The 18479-nt window shown below is 36.4% G+C and overlaps 1 protein-coding gene across 4 annotated transcripts in view; it reads right to left on the reverse strand.

Annotated features, from left to right (window-relative positions):
• Positions 1 to 18479, reverse strand: part of TBCK (TBC1 domain containing kinase) — a 233478-nt gene that overhangs the window by 48649 nt on the left and 166350 nt on the right. For all 4 annotated transcript variants that reach the window (XM_025384912.1, XM_025384916.1, XM_025384915.1 and 1 more), the window contains one exon: positions 11115 to 11290. In XM_025384912.1, coding sequence (XP_025240697.1) covers positions 11115 to 11290 — 176 coding nt within the window. The remainder of the gene's footprint in view (positions 1 to 11114; positions 11291 to 18479) is intronic.

An 18479-nucleotide genomic window follows, 5' to 3' on the forward strand; every position in this document is an offset into this window, starting at 1 on the left:
GACCTGTATCTCTCTGGGGAGGAGCCCCCAGGAGTCAAGAAAATGACCCTTGGCCACAACCACTACTAAGATCTCTTCCTCTACTGCCTCTAAGCTGTGGAAGGAATATAAACTCTGAGATTATCCCAGAGCTGCAGTGGGCAGTCCAGAGTGCCAAGTCATGAACTATAGCGGGCACTCAAGGGGGAGAGGAGCCCATACTTTCAGAGCACTGAGAGGGAACATGGCTGCAACTCTGAGGAAACATAAGGGAGCCAAACTACTGAACAAAAGTCTACCAACTGACCAATAAGCCTAAGTGTCAGCTGCTGGATAAACCCCAAAGCTTCAACACAAAACATACCTCACTAACATACCCCACTCTAAAACCAAAGACAGGAAGTCAGCTTCCAATAAAGACCCTATACAAATACTCATCCCAGTGAAAATATCCAGAAAAGAAGTCTATTGACTGTACTTAATCTATACCACAGTTAAAGAAACACCCACATGCAGAGGTGAGAAAGAACCAATGCAAGAACTCCAGTAACTAAAGTGGCCAGGGTGTCATATGTCCTCCAAATGGCTGCACCAGTTCTCCAACAAGAATTCTTAATCATGCTGAACTGGCTGGAATGACAGAAATAGAATTCAGAATATGGACAGGAACAAAGATAATCGAAATTTAGGAGGATGGCAAAACCCAATCCGAGAAAATTAAGAATCACAATAAAGTGATACAGTAGCTGAAGGATGAAATAGCTAGTATAAAAAAGAACTTAACAAATTGGACAGAGATGAAAAACACAAGAATTTTACAATGCAATCACCAGTATTAACAGCAGAATAAACCAAGCTGATGAAAGAATCTCACAATTTGAAAGCTGGTTCTTTGAAATAAGACGTCAGACTAAAATAATAATTAAAAAAAGAATAAAAAGTAATGAACAAAGCCTCCAAAATGTATGAAATTATGTAAAGAAACTGAATATATAAATCATTGGCATCCCTGAAAGAGAGGGGGAGAGAGCAAACAACTTGGAAAGTGCATTTCAGGATTCTTCCATGAAAACTTCCCTAACCTTGTAGAGAGGCCAAGAGTCAAATTCAGGAAATACAGAGAACTCCTGCAAGATTCTACACAAGATCATATCCAAGACACATAACTGTCAAATTTTCCAAGGTTGAAATGAGAGAAAGAATGTTAAAGGCATCTAGCGAGAAAGGGCAGGTCACCTGCAAAGGGATTCCCATCAGGCTAACAGCAGACCTCTCGGCTGAAACCCTATAAGCCAGAAGAGATTAGGGGACTATATTGAATATTCTGAAAGAAAAAAGTCTTCAACCAAGAATTTCATATCTAGCTAAACTCAACTCTCTAAGTGAAGAAGAAATAAGATCCTTTTCAGATAAGCAAATATTAAGGGACTTCATTACTACCAGACCTGCCTTATAAGAGATCTTGAAAGGAGCACTAAATATAGAAAGATCACTACCAGCGAATACAAAAACACACTTAAACACAGACCAATGTCACTGTAAAGCAACCACACAAACAGGCCAACATAACCACCAGCTAACAGCACAATGACAAAACCCAATCCACACATATCAATACGAATCTTGAATGTAAATGGTCCAAATACCCCACTTAAAAGGAACAGAGTGGTAAGCAGGATAAAAAAGTAAGACCCAATAATATGCTGTCTTCAAGAGACGTATCTCACACATAATGACACTCATAAGCTCAAAATAAAGGGATGGAGAAAAATCTACCAAGAAAATAAAACACAGAAAAAAGCAGGGGTTGCAATCCTAATTTCAGATAAAACAGATTTCAAACCAATAGTGATTAAAAAAAAAAAGACAAGGGCATTATATAATGGTAAAGGGTTCAATTTAACAAGACCTAACTATTCTAAATACATATGAACCCAATACAGGAGCACCCAGATTCATAAAGCAAGTTCTTAGAGACCTACAAAGAGACATCGACTCCCACAAAATCATAGTGGAAGACTTCAACACTACAGTGACAGTATTATACAGATCACTGAAGCAGAAAATTAACAAGATATTCAGGACCCAAACTCAGCATTAGACCAAATGAATCTGATATAACTTTACAGACGTCTCCACCCAAAACCAAAAGAATATACATTCTTCTCATCACCACATGGCACATACTCTAAAATCGACCACATAACTAGACATAAAACAATCCTCAATAAATGTATAAGAACTGAAGTCATTCCAAACATTCTCTCAGACCACAGCACAATGAAAATAGAAGTCAACACAGTAAAAATCACTCAAAACCATACAATTACATAGAAATTAAACAACATGCTCCTGATTAACTTTTGGGTAAAAAATAAAAGGCAGAAATCAAGAAGTTCTTTTAAAATAAAGAGAACAAAGATACAACATACCAGAATCTCTGGGACACAGTTAAGGCAGTGTTAAGAGGGAAATACATACCACCAAATGTCCACATCAAAAAGTTAGAAAGATGTTAAATTAATAACCTAACTTCACAACTGAAATAATTAGAAAAATGAGACTAAAACAACCTCAAAGCTAATAAAATGTGAGAAATAATTAAAAAAAAAATCAGGGGTGAAGTGAAGGAAATCAAAATATGAAAAACCATTCAAAAGAGCAATAAATTCAGGAGTTGGTTTTTTGAAAAAAATTGATAAGATAGGCCACTAGTTAGACTAAGAAGAAAGAAGATCCAAATAACACAATTAGAAATGACTAATGAAATATAACCACTGACCCCACAGAAATAAAAATAACCATATGCTCTATGTACACAAACTAGAAAACCTAGAAGAGATCGATAAATTCCTGGACATATACACCCTCCCAAGACTGAGCCAGAAAGAAACTGATTCCCTGAACAGACCAATAATGATCTTTGAAATTCAATCAGTAATAAATAGCCTACCAACCAAAAAAAGCCCAGGACCTGATGGATTCAAAACCAAATTCTACCAAATGTACAAGGAAGAGCTGGTACCATTCCTACTGAAACTATTCCAAAAAAATTTAGAAGAAGGGACTTCTACCTAACTCATTCTATGAGGCCAGCATCAACTTCATACCAAAGCCTGGCAGAGAGACAATAAAAAAAATAAAACTTCAGGCCAACATCCTTGATGAACATCGATGCAAAAATCCTCAATGAAATATTTGTAAACCTAATCCAGCAGCACATCAAAAAGCTACTTCACCATGATCGAGTAGGCTTCATCCCTGGGATGCAAGATTGGCTCGACATGCAAAAAATCAATAAATGTGATTCATTACATAAGCAGAACTAAAGACAGAAACCATATAATTAACTCAACAGATGCAGAAAAGACTTTTGATAAAATTAAACATCCATTCACGTTAACAACTCTCAATAAACTAGCTATTGAAGGAATATACTTCAAAATAATAAGAGCTATCTATGACAAAACCACAGCCAACATTATACTGAATGGGCACAAGCTGGAAGCATTCCCCTTGAAAACTGGCACAAGACAAGAATGCCCTCTCTCACCACTTCTATGCAACACACTATTGAAAGACCGAGTCAGAACAATGAGGCAAGAGAAAGAAATAAAGTGCATTCAAATAGGAAGAGAAGAAGTCAAACTATCTCTGTAGATGACATGATTCTATATCTAGAAAAACATGCAGTCTTGACCCAAAAGCTCCTTCAGCTGATAAACAACTTCAGTGAGGTTGCAGGATACAAAATCAATGTACAAAAATAACCTATACACCAATGACAACCAACCTGAAAGCAAAATCAGAAAGGCAATCCCATTCACAATTGCCCCCCCAAAACACACACTCCCTAGGAGTACAGCACACCAGGGAAGTGAAGGACCTCTAAAATGAGAATTACAAAACACTACTCAAAGAAATCAGAGAAGACACAAACAAATGGAAAGACATCCCATGCTTATGGATAGGAAGGATCAATATCATGAAAATGGCTGTACTGCCCAAAGCAATATACAGTTTCAATGCTATTCCTATCAAACTACCAATGACAATATTCACAGAACAAGAAAAAACTATTTTAAAATTCATATGGAACCAAAAAAGGGCCTGAATATCCAAGACAACGCTAAGCAAAAAGAACAAAGCTGGAGACATCATGCTACCCAACTTCAAACTATACTGCAAGGCTACAGTAACCAAAACAGCATGGCACTGGTAAAGAAACAGGCACATAGACTAATGGAACAGACTAGAGAGCCTAGAAATAAGGCCACACATCTAAGACCATCTGATCTTTGACAAAGCTGACAAAAAACAAGAAATGGGAAAAAGACTCCCTATTAAATAAATAGTGCTGGGATAACTGACTAGCCGTATGCAGAAGATTGAAGATGGAACTCTTCCTTATACCATATACAAAAATCTACTCAAGGTGGGTTAAAAGACTTTAATGTAAAACCCCAAACTATAAAAACTCTGGAAGACAACCTAGGCAATACCATCCTAAACCTAGGAATGGGCTTAGATTTCAGGACAAAGAAACCAAAAGCAATCACAACAAAAGCAAAAATTGACAAATGGGACCTAATTAAACTTAAGAGCTTCTGCAGAGCAAAAGAAACTATCAACAGAGTAAACAGACTGTAGGAGATTGGTCAGGGTCATGGGAAAAATTGTAGAAAGATACAAACCTTCTTGGAAGGCCAGGAGGTTTTACAAAAGCTTCAGAAAGGCATTTGGCTGAAGGCAGCCAAACCCTCTTATCCGGAGCCTGAGAGCGAAGGTTAGATAACAAATGGATATAAAGGAATTGATCTAGATAAGTTAGTTTACTTAGGCCTTGGAACCTGGTCTTTAATCATCCGTGTGCAGGACTGCTCTTGCAGGGGATGGCGACCATATTAATTACCCATAAGTGTGTTGACTCAAAGCCTTTGTCATTAAATCTATACTAAATAAATGCCTGCAGCACCAGCTTGTCAGGGCCGTGGCTGCTACAACTCTTTCTGTCAGTGGTCTGGTCCCCTAGCCCACTCTTTCACTGGACACCTGTGTCTGAGTGCATTCTTTAATCTGTCATTCTGCCAGGGTCTGCAGGTCAGACCTGGCAGGTGGTGCTCATGAGGAATGCTGCAACGGATCGTGACAGAACCCTCAAAAATGAAGGTGAAAAGACTGCACAGTCAGTAAGTCACTGGTGCCCACTTGGGATTTCCAAGTTTGAGGGAACCGTTCAGGCTAGGGTTTCATCATAAGACAACAGTTATCAGTTCAACAGCAACAGTATATAAAAGTATTGAAACAGCTGCTTAAAGCTAGCAGAGCCTCGGTTTTGCAGGCTCAGTTAAGAGACCTAGTGTACACTATTGTTTCCCATAACCCATGGTTCCTGAAAGAAGGTACTCTAGACGTAGAGCTCTGGGAACAAGTGGATAGAAATCTTAAACAATATGATGCACAAAAGCAATGGGTCTCAATAACATCTTTAATGTTATGGGCTTTGGTTATGGTGGCTCTGGTCCTGCTCTACACAGAAGAGCCTAAAAAGGGAAGAGAGGAGGAACTGTCATTTACCTTACTGCCTCCATCTCCCTCAGCCCCGCTGTTTCCGGGAAAAAATAACAAAGAGGAAACGGAGGTTTTGCCTGAGCCCCCTCCTCCAACAAATTGGAAAAAAGACAAGGGATATGCTATAGCTATGGGACCTTGTCTTAAGCAAGAGGCATTAGATGGGGAGCTCTTATCCTGGCTGGTAATGCAAGATTGACAAGGCAATCAGGTACATGAACCCATTTCTTTTAATGCTTATAAAGAGCTAAGAAAAATCTTTAAAGAAAACGGAGCCACTAGCCCATTTACAAGAGGGTTAACTGAGGTCACTCTGCAGACCTCTTTCAAATAATGGCCACTGTTATTTCTCCCTTACCCCTAACGTGGCTCTCTCAAAATCCTATTTGGGTAGAACAGTTGCCTTTAAAGGGAGAGAAATTACAAAGAGCCCATGAATTAGCTGAGGAACAATTAAAAGCCATATAGAACCATCAAACAGTCTTTGGAATTTGCCCATTTTCATCATTCCCCAAAAGTCTGGTAAATGGAGACTTTCACATGACTTATGTGCTATTAATGTTAAGTTGCAACCTATGGGGCCCCGTCAGCAGGCCCCCACTGCCCCCGCATGTGGCAATTCCTTGAGAATGGCCTACAATCATTATTGACTTAAAAGACTGCTCTTATACTATTCCCCTTGCAGAACAGGACGGATAAAAATTTGCATTTACAATAACAGCTCTTAATAGTGAAAGGCCAGCTCACTGATTTCATTGGAAAGTGCTTCCTCAGGGAATGTTTAACAGTCCTACCATGTGTCAATATCATGTAAATCAAGCTTTGTTCCCCAGTAGAAAATAATTTCCTAATTGCAGGATTATTCATTTTATGGATGATATTTTACTAGCAGCCCCAACAGAGCCAGTATTTTTAAAGTTACATGCCTCTGTCATAAAGAATACAAAGTTAAGAGGTTTAATCATAGAACCTGAAAAAGTACAGATGTCTTCTCCTTGGAAATATCGAAATATCTTGGGTACATTCTAACTTCCCAGTCAGTAAGACCTCAAAAGGTTAAATTAAATACTAGCAACTTACATACCTTAAATGATTATCAGAAATTACTAGGCAATATTAACTGGCTTTGCCCCACCTTGGGCATAACTACTGATAAGTTACAGAATCTGTTTTCTATCTTAAAAGGCAATGCTGCCCTATACTCTCCCAGGTATTTAACTCCTGCAGCAGAAAGGGAAATTGAAGAGATAGAGCAAGCTATTTCTCAGAGACAACTAGATTGCATTGATCCATGGTATTCAGTTCAATTATTTGTTTTTCCCACTAAACACTCCCCCACAGATGACCCCAGGGCTATGCTTCCTAGAAGGGGTTTTTTTGCTCACATACCAGGACTAAAACACTCTCTCCCTATATCCAGTTATTCAGTGAAGTCATCTATTCAGGCTGCAGACGATGCAATCAGTTGCTAGGTTATGACCCTGATATCATCAGGATTCCTTTAAGTAAAAAGCAATTCAAGGCAGTATTGCCTTATCTATGGACCTGCAAATAGCACTCTCTGATTACAAAGGCCATATAGAGCATGCCCTTCCTGCTGACAAACTCCTTTAGTTCTTATCTTGTACTTCTGTGGTTTTGCCTGCTAAAATAGTTCAATCCCCCATACCTAATGCTTTAACACTGTTTACTGATGGCTCTGGTAAACATGGAAAAGAGGCTGTCTGGTGGAGACCACATAATTCCCTCACTTGTTCTGGATTTACTAGCACTCAGAGAGCTGAGGTTGGAGCCTTACTATTGGCCTTGGAAACTTTTTCCGTTCAGCTCATCAATATTGTTAGTGAGTCTGCTTACTCTGTTTATTGCAGAAAGTTGAGACAGCCCTCATTAAGTCCACCTTGGAGCCCAGCCTGTATGCACTTTTTCTCCGACTTCAGCATTTGCTAGATCAATATACACATCCTATTTTTATCACACGTATTTGAGCCCACAGCTCGCTGCCTGGCCCACTGGCTTATGGCAATGATTAAGCAGACCTATAAGTTAGAACATCACTGCTTGACCATGCCACCCAATTGCATCAATTTTTTCACCAAAACTGGAGAAACTTATTGAAGCAATTTCAACTTACCCAGAGACTAGCTAAACAAATTACCCAGCAATGCCCAGATTGCCGGCTCACAGGTATGTCCCTCCTTCTACAGGTGTTAACCCTAGAGGACTAGAACCTCATCAGTTATGGCAAACAGATGTGTTACACATGTGCCTGAATTTGAAAAACTAAGATATGTACATGTATCCATTAAAAACTATTCTCAATTAGCACTCATGCCTTTCCTGGAGAGTCCACCCGATATGTCATTAAACATCTTCTTTTAACTTTTGCATTTATGGGGCAGCCTACAAAAATTAAAACTGATAATGGTCTGGCTTATGCCAGCTCACAATTTCAACAATTTTGTCACAGTGGACTATCCAATATTCCACAGGCATCCCATATAACCCCCAAGGAGAGGCCATAGTAGAATGTACCCCCTCTGCCCTTAAAAATATGCTCAGAAAACAAAAAAGGGGGAATATGAGTAAGGACCCTGCAACACTATTAGCACAAGCCTTATTTACCCTTAATTTAAAAAATTTAGATGATAAATTTCAATCAGCTGTAGAAAAGCACTTTGCTAAAACCTCTCAAGACATAAAATCTGCAGTTTTATGGAAAGATGTAAACAGTAATGTATGGTGTGGTCCAAATGAATTGTTAACATGGGGGAGAGGATATGTTTGTGTTCACACCCCCTCAGGTCCTCTTTGGATTCCAGCACGACATATGAAACCTTACCATAGCATGGCTAGGACACAACCCAGTACCAGAAATAAAGAAAATGACCCTACAGGACCTACAGCCCCAGACAATGTGGCTTCCTGGGACAACACAGGCCCTGGACAGGACTCTTAAGAAATTAAAAGACTGAGCAAATCTCCTCTGGACACAGACACCATTCACTCCAGATAATCTGTTCCTTCTTATGCTTTATTAACTTTTTTAACTCTTTCACTTTACCTGCAACCCCCACCTGCTACTCTCTATTGGGCTCATCTCTTAGATACACCTTTCTTCAGCCCTATTACTTAAACAAACACCCCCTTCTCAGCTTCTAACAACACAACTGCTTAGCTAAGAGAGATTGACATGTCCCAAATGGGGTTCCTCAATAACAGCACACATTGGACGAAGGTGCCAAGTAATACTACATGTCACTCCTTAATTGGAAAAGAATGTTGCTAATTATGCTCATATTTGCCTTCTATTATTTACTAATTCTAGGATGCAAAGTTGGAATGCGAGCAGTGCCCGCCATGCCTGACAAAGTTGTTGCTACACACATCTGTACTCTTCAATCAACAAAACCTGATGCTAAAAACAGAAAAGGGGGAGATGTAGGAGATAGGGTGGTGGGAAAAATTGTAGAAAGATGCAAACCTTCTCGGAAGGCAGGGAGCTTTTACAAAAGTTTCGGAAATGGATTCGGCTGAAGGTAGCCAAACCCTCTTATCCAGAGCCTGAGAGCAAAGGTTAGATAACAAAGAAATATAAATGAATTAATCTAGATAAGTTAGTTTACTTAGGCCTTGGAACCTGGCCTTTAATCATCCACACACATGACTGTTATCTCTGGGCAGAGTAACTATGTTAATTATGCAAAAGTGTGTTGACTCAAAGCCTTTGTTATTAAATCTGTACTAAATAAATGCCTACAGCACCAACTTGTCAGGGCCACAGCTGCTGACTCTTTATAGCACCCTCCTCGGGGTCTGTAAGTGGCCAGGTCCCCTAGCCCTCTTTTTCACTGGACACCCATGTCTGAGTGCATTCTTACATCAGTCATTTGGCCAGGGTCTGCAGGTTGGACCTGGCAACATACAACCTACAGAATGGGAGAATTATCTTTAAGATTAAAATAGGATATTATAATGCTATTTTGTATGGTTTTATGGGAGAATGGCTATGAATAAAGACTCAAAAGAAATACAAATTAAAAAGTTAGGGTGCAGCACACCAACATGGCACAAGTATACATATGTAACAAACCTGCACGTTATGCACATGTACCCTACAACTTAAAGTATAATAATAATAAATAAAAAAAAAAATAAAAAGTTAAAAACATTAAACAGATTCTAAACTCTTGAAGTATAAAGTCAGAAGAACTTTTAGACTATGGGTTCTTGACCAGTTAAATAGAATTTAATGCCTCTTTTGGGAGTCCACTCATCCACTCTGCAAAGAATTTCCAGTATTGCTGAAACCCTAACAACCAGGGAGATCAACATTTACACTATCTCCAAACTCAGAAAAATAGAAAGTAGCAACTTTTCACAAAATGATGAGAATATATCTTTGAAATTGTGGGCTCTCAAATTGTACTTTCAGAAACCAAAGATTTTATGAATTACTTAATAAAGTCTGTAAATTATAATTCGAATCTCATTTCAAAAATTGGAATTGAAAATATGAACATGAAAACTTATTGCTGATTGAGTAGCCTTAATCCAAAACTATAAAATCTGAAATGCTTCAAAATCAAACTTTTTGAGTAACAACATCAGGCTCAAAGGAAATGCTCATTAGAGCCTTTTGGATTAGATATTCTGAACTGGTAAGTATATATATAATGGAAATATTCCAAAATCCTAAAAAATATGAAACCTGAAATACTGTCACAAACATTTTGGACACAGGATACTCAACCTGTATATGCCAATTTTAGCATATAAGAAACCATTAACCTGCTAACCTTCCTTTATAGCATTTATAGTTAGTAAATGCTATAAATTTGAACTTATGAAGCAAATTAGTTATAATAAAATTCATTTATATTTTATATATTGAGTTTCTAAGAAAGATTTTAAGACTTGCTCTGTTTTTAAACAAAGTGAAAATCATTTATCTAGATTCTAGAAAATACACAATCAAAGAATCTGAAGAGAATGAAAATAAAAGAAGAGGAGACTGAGCTGTTACTTTTTGTAACTGTTCATACTCCAATGCAAATGAAACCCACTGGATGTTACAGTATGTTCAATGGTAAAATCTTTGCAAATAACACTTTGCAGTTAGTAAAAATACATGTTCTATATAAGCCAGTGTTTTGAAAATTATAATGAACACAAGGTCAATGTTGAGATGTAGCAAACTTTTTCTCTAGGCTATGAGGTAGAACAGGTGTATACTTACTCTTCATCTTTGCCACAATTCCTATCTATAGCATGAAGGATTCAAATGCCTTCAAGAATAGCAATATACACTAGAGAAACACAAAAAGCAAGAAAATATTCTAATATTCTGGTGGTGTTTGGAAAATATCATAAGGTCTCTGGCATGTAATGTTATCTTATAAAACCTTATGTAAGACCATTCTGACATCCAGTTTGAGAGTAATTTAACTACTTAAATTCAGAAGAATCCCAGAATTTTTTTTTTTAACCACGCACCATTTAAATGAAAGGATGCAATACAAATAAGCAGTACCACCGTTTAAAACAGCATATGCAAAGGATACTCTTCACTGCTCCGGATGTCAACCACCAGGAGCTTTGGTTTACTGGACTTTGTTTTCTTGGTGGGTGTTTTGAAGTGGCCTGTCATTGTGAGCTCACACAAGTCAATCAGGTCCTCTGCTGAAATCCGTGGTGATACTTCTGACTTTAGGTCATTTAATGGGATGGATTCTCTTGACTGAAAAAAAAAATGTACAAACAAAAAAATATTGAGAATATTATAGAAAAACAGATTATCCCCAGTAATAGAATATCTTGATACCAAAGAATACAGCATATAAGAGAAGAGGAAACTATCTAATTTTCAGTCTATTGTGTAATTCAGTGGTCTCCAGCCCCCAGGCCATGGACTGGTACTGGTCCATGGCCTGTTAGAGACTGGGCTACACAGCAGGAAGTGAGCGGCAAGCGAGTCAGCATGCATCTGTATTTACAGTTGCTCCCCATTGCTCCATTACCGTCTGAGCTCTGCCTCCTGTCAGATCAGTGGTGGAATTAGATTTTCATAGGAGTACAAACGCTGTTGTGAACTGCATATGTGAGGGGTCTAGGTTGCATGCTCTTTATGAGAGTCTAATGCTTGATGATCTGTCACTGTCTCCCATCACCTCCAGATAGGACCATGTAGTTGCAGTAAAACAAGCTCAGGGCTCCCACTGATTCTACCTTATGGTAAGATGTATAATTATTTCATTTTATATTACAATGTAATAATAATATAAATAAAGTGCATGATAAATGTAATGTGCTTGATTCATCCTGAAACCATCCCCCCAACCCCAAACCCAGTCCATGGAAACACTGTCTTCCAGGAAAACAGTCCCTGGTGCCAAAATGGCTGGGGACCGCTAGCGTAACTGATTCTTTACTATTGAGGTTTACTTCTTTATTATTTACACCTATAGGAAAGCATTATTGTTTTGACTGACTGCTCATGTTTTGACTACATGTTTTGACTGACTCAAACATGTAGAAAGAGATGAGGCAAAGTTTTCTTTATGAGACTGCTGAGTCTTTAGAAAAAACAGCTCTTTTAAGTACATTTCACTTTTCTTTAAATATAAATTACTGTTGTTTTGAAATGCATTAATTTTAACTCAGGTAATGTGAGAAATTGTACTGTAATTAGGCATATATAGTAATTAAAGAAACTGGTTCTAATACATGTATTGGACTTTTATAATATAATTTATGTTATACATAAATGGTTGAGTGGAAACTTGATTCTCAGAGATGAATAAAGAGCATCCTAGTGATTTCTTAAATAGTAAACCAAACTAACAATGTGTCTTAACTGTGAAGGAGGTAAACTCAAGACTCCAGGCTATCAAACCCATCCACTGGTTTGTGTCTATGACATGGCATAAAAATGATTCAGACTAAGGGCTGTTTACAATTATTCTCTGTTTCTTAGCAGAAAGAAGGATGAGCCTTCCCCCATAATAGGCAATGCAATACAACACAACTAAATTCAACACAAATTTATTGAGCACTAGTGATCTCTTGAAATCTTACGTGACATGACTTGAGAATTTAAACACTTAAAAAATTCAAGTAATTAAAATATAAGGAGTCAAAAAAGTTTTCATTTATATGTTTCATAAGTTATCAAAATAGTCTAATAATTATCTCATTTACTCATTTTCTCAGTTGCATTGTGGAATTCTACACTTAGAATGTCCATTTTAGAATTTCTAGGTAAGAAAAAATAAACCATACAAATCATTTACCAGACAGCTTTATTTTTAAAAAATGGTTTTCAATTGGAGTTTGATGTCAGCTCTCACCCCGTGGGTCTCCTCAGTTGTACTCTGAATTATTCAGTGGCAAAGTGCTTGTTCTCTCATTTCATTAACTTTCAAATAGAAATGGAAATTGCTAAGCTTTATGGGGTTATGGCTTTCAATAAAAAATAGGCATTAAGCATCTTAATTTTTTAATATTAAGAATTAAAGCTACTTAAACATCCTGAAATTAAAAGTGCTTCAGAAAGATTAAAGAGTTTTGAAATCAGCAAGCCATACAATCAATGCTTCCATCTCCTTTTTCATTAGATTGCAGTCTCTACAGGTATTTTTTCCAGCCTTCACATGAAGTCATACATTTATGAAGATAAAATAAAGAACTTTTTGATTAATCTAGTTCCACTTTTAGTCATTTTGTGATGAATGTGGCATTTCAAACTGAAGTTTCATCTGAGTGAAAAGAGTGCCCTGACTAATGAAGAAGAGGATTTGTCCAAAGTATTTTCTATGAAGAACTGACTGATTTAAATAAAGATTTGACCTCGGCATTGGTTCCAATCAAATGCATCATATGGGAGGAGTTTTTCAAAGGAAAGAGTATTGCTATATGAAATGGTAAGAAGAGAAGGAGAGGAACTGCTGACAAATTTAAATGTTCCAAACTTCCATGAATGTGTATGTGTAAAGAACTTTAATGTATACAAGTTCTTCTGCAAATTAATTTTAGGAGATTAGTAAATTAAATTTAGAACAAATTATACTACTTTGCTTTATGAAGAAAATAATTACAATATGAAAAACACAGAATTTAGTTTTTCATAGTTTTATAAGCAAATTTACTATTCATTTAAAATTTCCACTTAGAGGCATAAAAGTAAAACTGCACAACTTTTGTCTTATTTAGTATTATAGATATTGTGTGTCTATATCACATTTTCCTTGTGTGAATGGGGGTTTCAAATTCATGAGACTTTGTTTATGGGTAATGGACAAGATTTAGGATAATTATAAAACAACACTGGAAATGTCCATCAATTTATCATTTCTGCCCAAAAGCCTTTAGATACACTGCATGTTAAGCTTAGATGTCCACCCAGAAATAAATCCATGTATTTACAGCCAACTGATTCTTGACAAAGCTGCCAAGAACTTTCAGTAGGGGAAGGGACAGTCTTTTCAATAAATGGTACTAGAAAAACTGAATATCTATATGCTGAAAAATGAAACCAGACCCCTCTTACTACATGCAAAAATCAGATAAAGATGAATTAAAGACTTAAATATAAGACCCGAAACTATAAAGCTACTAGAAGAAAACATTGTGGAAATGCTTCAGGACATTGGTCTGGGAAATGATTGTTTGGATAAGACCTCAAAAGCACAGGCAACAGAAGCCTAACTAGACATAGAATTACATCATTCTAAAAAGCTTCTTCACAGCAAAGAAAACATCTCAGTAAAGAGACAACTTACAGAATGGGAGAAAATATGTGCAAACTCTCCACCAGACAAGGGATTAGTAACCAGAATATATAAGGAACTCAGTAGCAATAATAAAATCATCTGATTTACGAATGGGCAAATGATCTGAATAAACATTTCTCAAGAAAAAATATGCAAATGGCCAAAAGGTACATGGAAAAAAAAAAAGGTCAACACCACTAATCAACAGAGAAATGTAAATCAAAACCACAATGTGGTATCATCTCTCCTGGGTTAAAACTGCTGTTACCAAAAGGCAAAAAACATGGATGTTAGCAAGGATGTGGAGAAAGGAGAATGATGGTACTATGTTGGTGGGAATGTAAATTAGTATAGCCACTTTGGAAAACAGTATGGAGAGCCCTCAAAAAACTAAAAACAGTTGCACCATATGATCCAGCCAGCAATCCCACTGCTAGGCATATACCCAAAAGAAAGGAAATGAGGATATCAAAGAAATAAGCACACCCATGTTCATTACAGCACTATTCACAATAGCCAAGATACAGAACCTAAATGTCTATCAATGGATGAATAAAGAAAATGTATATTTATTAATATACACAATGAATTACTATTCAGCCATTAAAAAAGAATGAAATCCGGCCAGGTGCAGTGGTTCATGCTTGTAATCCCATTATTTTATTGTGCCACTGCACTCTAGCCTGGGTGACAGATCGAAACTCCATCTCAAAAAAATAAAAATAAAAACAAATAAAAGAATGAAATCCTATCATTTGCAGCAAAATAGATGGCATTGGAGGTCATCATGTTAAGTGAAATAAGCCAGGCACAGAAAGGCAAATATTCCATGTTCTCAACCGTACATGGAAACTAAGTAAGTTGATCTGATGGAAGTAGACAGCAGAACAGTAGTTGCTGGGAAAGGTGGACAAGGTGGGTTCGGGACATAGTGGGAGAGTGGTGGGGTGGAGGTGGTGGTGGTGTGGGAGATGGGGATGAAGAGAGACTGGTTAATGAATATGGAAATACAGTTAGACAGAAGGAATAAGTTCTAGTATTCAATAGCACAGTAGAGTGACTATAGTTAACAATAATTTATAGTGTATTTCAAAAGAACTAGATTTGAAATATTTCCAACACAAAGCAATGATAAAGACTTATGGAGTAAATCTATATAAAGTATTTAGAATGGTGTCTGATAAGATATGTGCTCTGTAAATTTTTATCTTTTACCTCTTTTCTCATCCTTCACCATCTTGCCCCTTATGCTTTAGCATTAGCACAGTATTTGCCTTTTCATGCCACTGTGCCTTTGCACATGTTGTTCCTTCTGCTTAGAAAGCCACAACCTGTCCATCTAATAAATCCCTGCTTGCCTTTCAAATCTCAGTTCAAACACTACTTTCTCTGTGAAGAAAGCCTTTCTTTTTAACTCCTAAGTTTCTCTTCTATGTCTCACAGGTATCTGGTATACATCTTTATTATAATGAGATGGGTCATTTCCCACTAGACTAAAAGCTTCTCACGCATGAGAAAAATTATTTTTATACCTTGTTTTCCTCAGGACACAGTGTATTATCTGACACACAGAAAGTATTAAGCTATATATACTGATTATATTGGAATAAAATAGTATTTCCAAATCATCTACTTTTCATGAGTAACTTTGTGCTATGAGGTATGTATATGTTACCAAAACAGTGTGGACATACTTCTATTACAGTAATTGCTGTTTGTGAGATATTATCTATTTCTCCACTTGACTTACAATAAATCTCCTTGAATGGAGGTTCCATGTGTTTTCATATTTGTATCTCCAAAAGTTAGCACAAGGTCTGGCACAAAAAAACTCAATGGATATTTGAAAAATGAATGAATGAGTGAATAAAACATATGATTAAATGATTCTGCAGAGCAGAATCAATTCTTATGTCTGGATTATCAGACAAACTCTTCAGGGATGCCAAGTCATCACACGCTCTCTGGCATCTGCGCACCATGATGGTTAATAAAGAACACTAAAATGTACATCTGCCTCAGTAATTTGTCAACAAAGTCATCTTTTGTTTCCTCAACTGAAAAATTAGAGATGACAGTTGCTACCATATAAAGCTTTCAAAACTGTGCTCTAAGTGAAAGAAGTTGGATGGGCATGGTGGCTCATGCCTGTATTCCCAGCACTTTGGGAGGCCAAGGTGGACAGATCACAAGGTCAGGAGATCGAGACCACACTGGTCAACATGGTGAACCCCATCTCTACTAAAAATACAAAAATTAGGTGGGTGTGGTGACACGTGCCTATAATCCCAGCTACTCGGGAGACTAAGGCAGGAGAATTGCTGGAACCCAGGAGGCAGATATTGCAGTGAGCTGAGATTGTGCTACTGCCCTCCAGCCTGGTGACAGAGCAAGACTCTGTCTCAAAAAAAAAAAAAAAAAAAAAGAAGTTATGTGAATATAAACAAGGCCAAAAATAAACAAAATATCCCAAACTATCTTTAGGAAAATAGGCAACATAATTTAATGATAATAAATATATCAATGAAGGGAAAAACAGACAAATATTAGAGTTGACATTTTGGGGAAAACAAAAAACAAAGTTCAAAAATCTGTAAATGGACTGTGAGCATGGCTGTGTGTGTGAGAGGGAGAGAAATTACAAATCAGAAAAACTGTGTTTTTATATTCTTTTCCTTTCTCATTTTCAGTCATATGAGAACATATATAAGCATACAGAAATATTTAAAAAATAATATAATACTCTGTACAATTCTATAGTAATACATTAAAAAATATTGATCCAAATATTCCCCAAAGAGTAGAAAACCTCAGAAAATCTATATGTTCATACGCCTAAGTACACCTGAATAAACTGAGGTGTGTGCATGTGTGTGTTCACGTTTGTGTGTGTGTGTGTGTATGTGTTCAAAACTCATAGAAAACCTTAATAGGCCTTTTTAAATATAGCTAAAATTTTAAAGTTTTCAAATGATTACGTTGAAGAAAGGTGACAAGCACAATTTTCTTCCAAACAATTCTATCTCCTTTTCAAAGTATAGGGAATTCTCATGATATAATAACTGCTCAAAGGCAAAAAAATATTGAAAAGTGCCCCAGGCCATTTTATTTATGAAGCTGCCTTAAGCTAATATTTAAATCTGACAAGGATAGCACTATACACACACACGTACATGCACACCTCCCCAATATTCCTTAGAAAAACAGATTTTAAGGCTCTAAAAACTGTAAAGGCTGAATGCAATGTGGTTTTTAATACTTCCATAAAAATGACTTAGGATATATTTCAGGAATGAAAGATGATTCAATATTAGGAAAATTTTAAATACAGTTCATCAACTTAATTGGTCAAAGGATACAAATATGTAATCACCACTATAAGTTACATAAGGTCAGATGTGATACAAATTCACATCGACTCCCAATTTTAGAAAAAGAAAACCCCATTGTAGACGCATATCAGAAGAAAACTTAATTAGAATAATGAAACGTTTTTTGAGACAGCTATTCTTTATCTTAAATATTTGACATTCTACTTATCAATGAATCACTAGAAGCAGAGTTAATGAAATCACGATGTATATAGTCTTAGAAAACCCAGAATAATCCAAGGAAAATCCAGTAAAACTGCAAAGAATTTCATTAGGGTTTAGTTACAACATACACACAACAAAATGATTAGCTTTTCTATATAGCAGCAGTAGTCAGAAAATATAATAGGCAAAAGCTTACATTCATTATATCAAAATATTCATCCAAAATAAACTACCTAGAATTAAGCTTATATTTAAAGAAAATGAAATAGTTTCATGCAAGACATTTGAAAAAATGAAGAGGGGGATATTAGATGCTTTCTAGCATCTAATTTCTAGCATCAATATTATAAGAACTTTGTTTTTCCTTAGGGTAATATATATATATATATATAAAATAAGTGCAATCAAAATCCTAAAATGAATCTTTCTTTTATTTTGAAACTTAAAATTTGAAGTTTATTTGACAAACTAAATAGACAAAAATGCCAAGAAAATATTAGAAAATAATAAATAAAACACAATGTCATATATTAAAACCGTACAAAGTTAATACCATATGATATTGCATCAGGAAAGACTAAAAGATTAATTGGATATAATGGAATGCACAGAAGCAGACTCA

The sequence above is a fragment of the Theropithecus gelada genome, chromosome 5 (assembly GCF_003255815.1).
Source record: "Theropithecus gelada isolate Dixy chromosome 5, Tgel_1.0, whole genome shotgun sequence".
In the NCBI taxonomy this organism is placed as follows: Eukaryota; Metazoa; Chordata; class Mammalia; order Primates; family Cercopithecidae; genus Theropithecus; species Theropithecus gelada.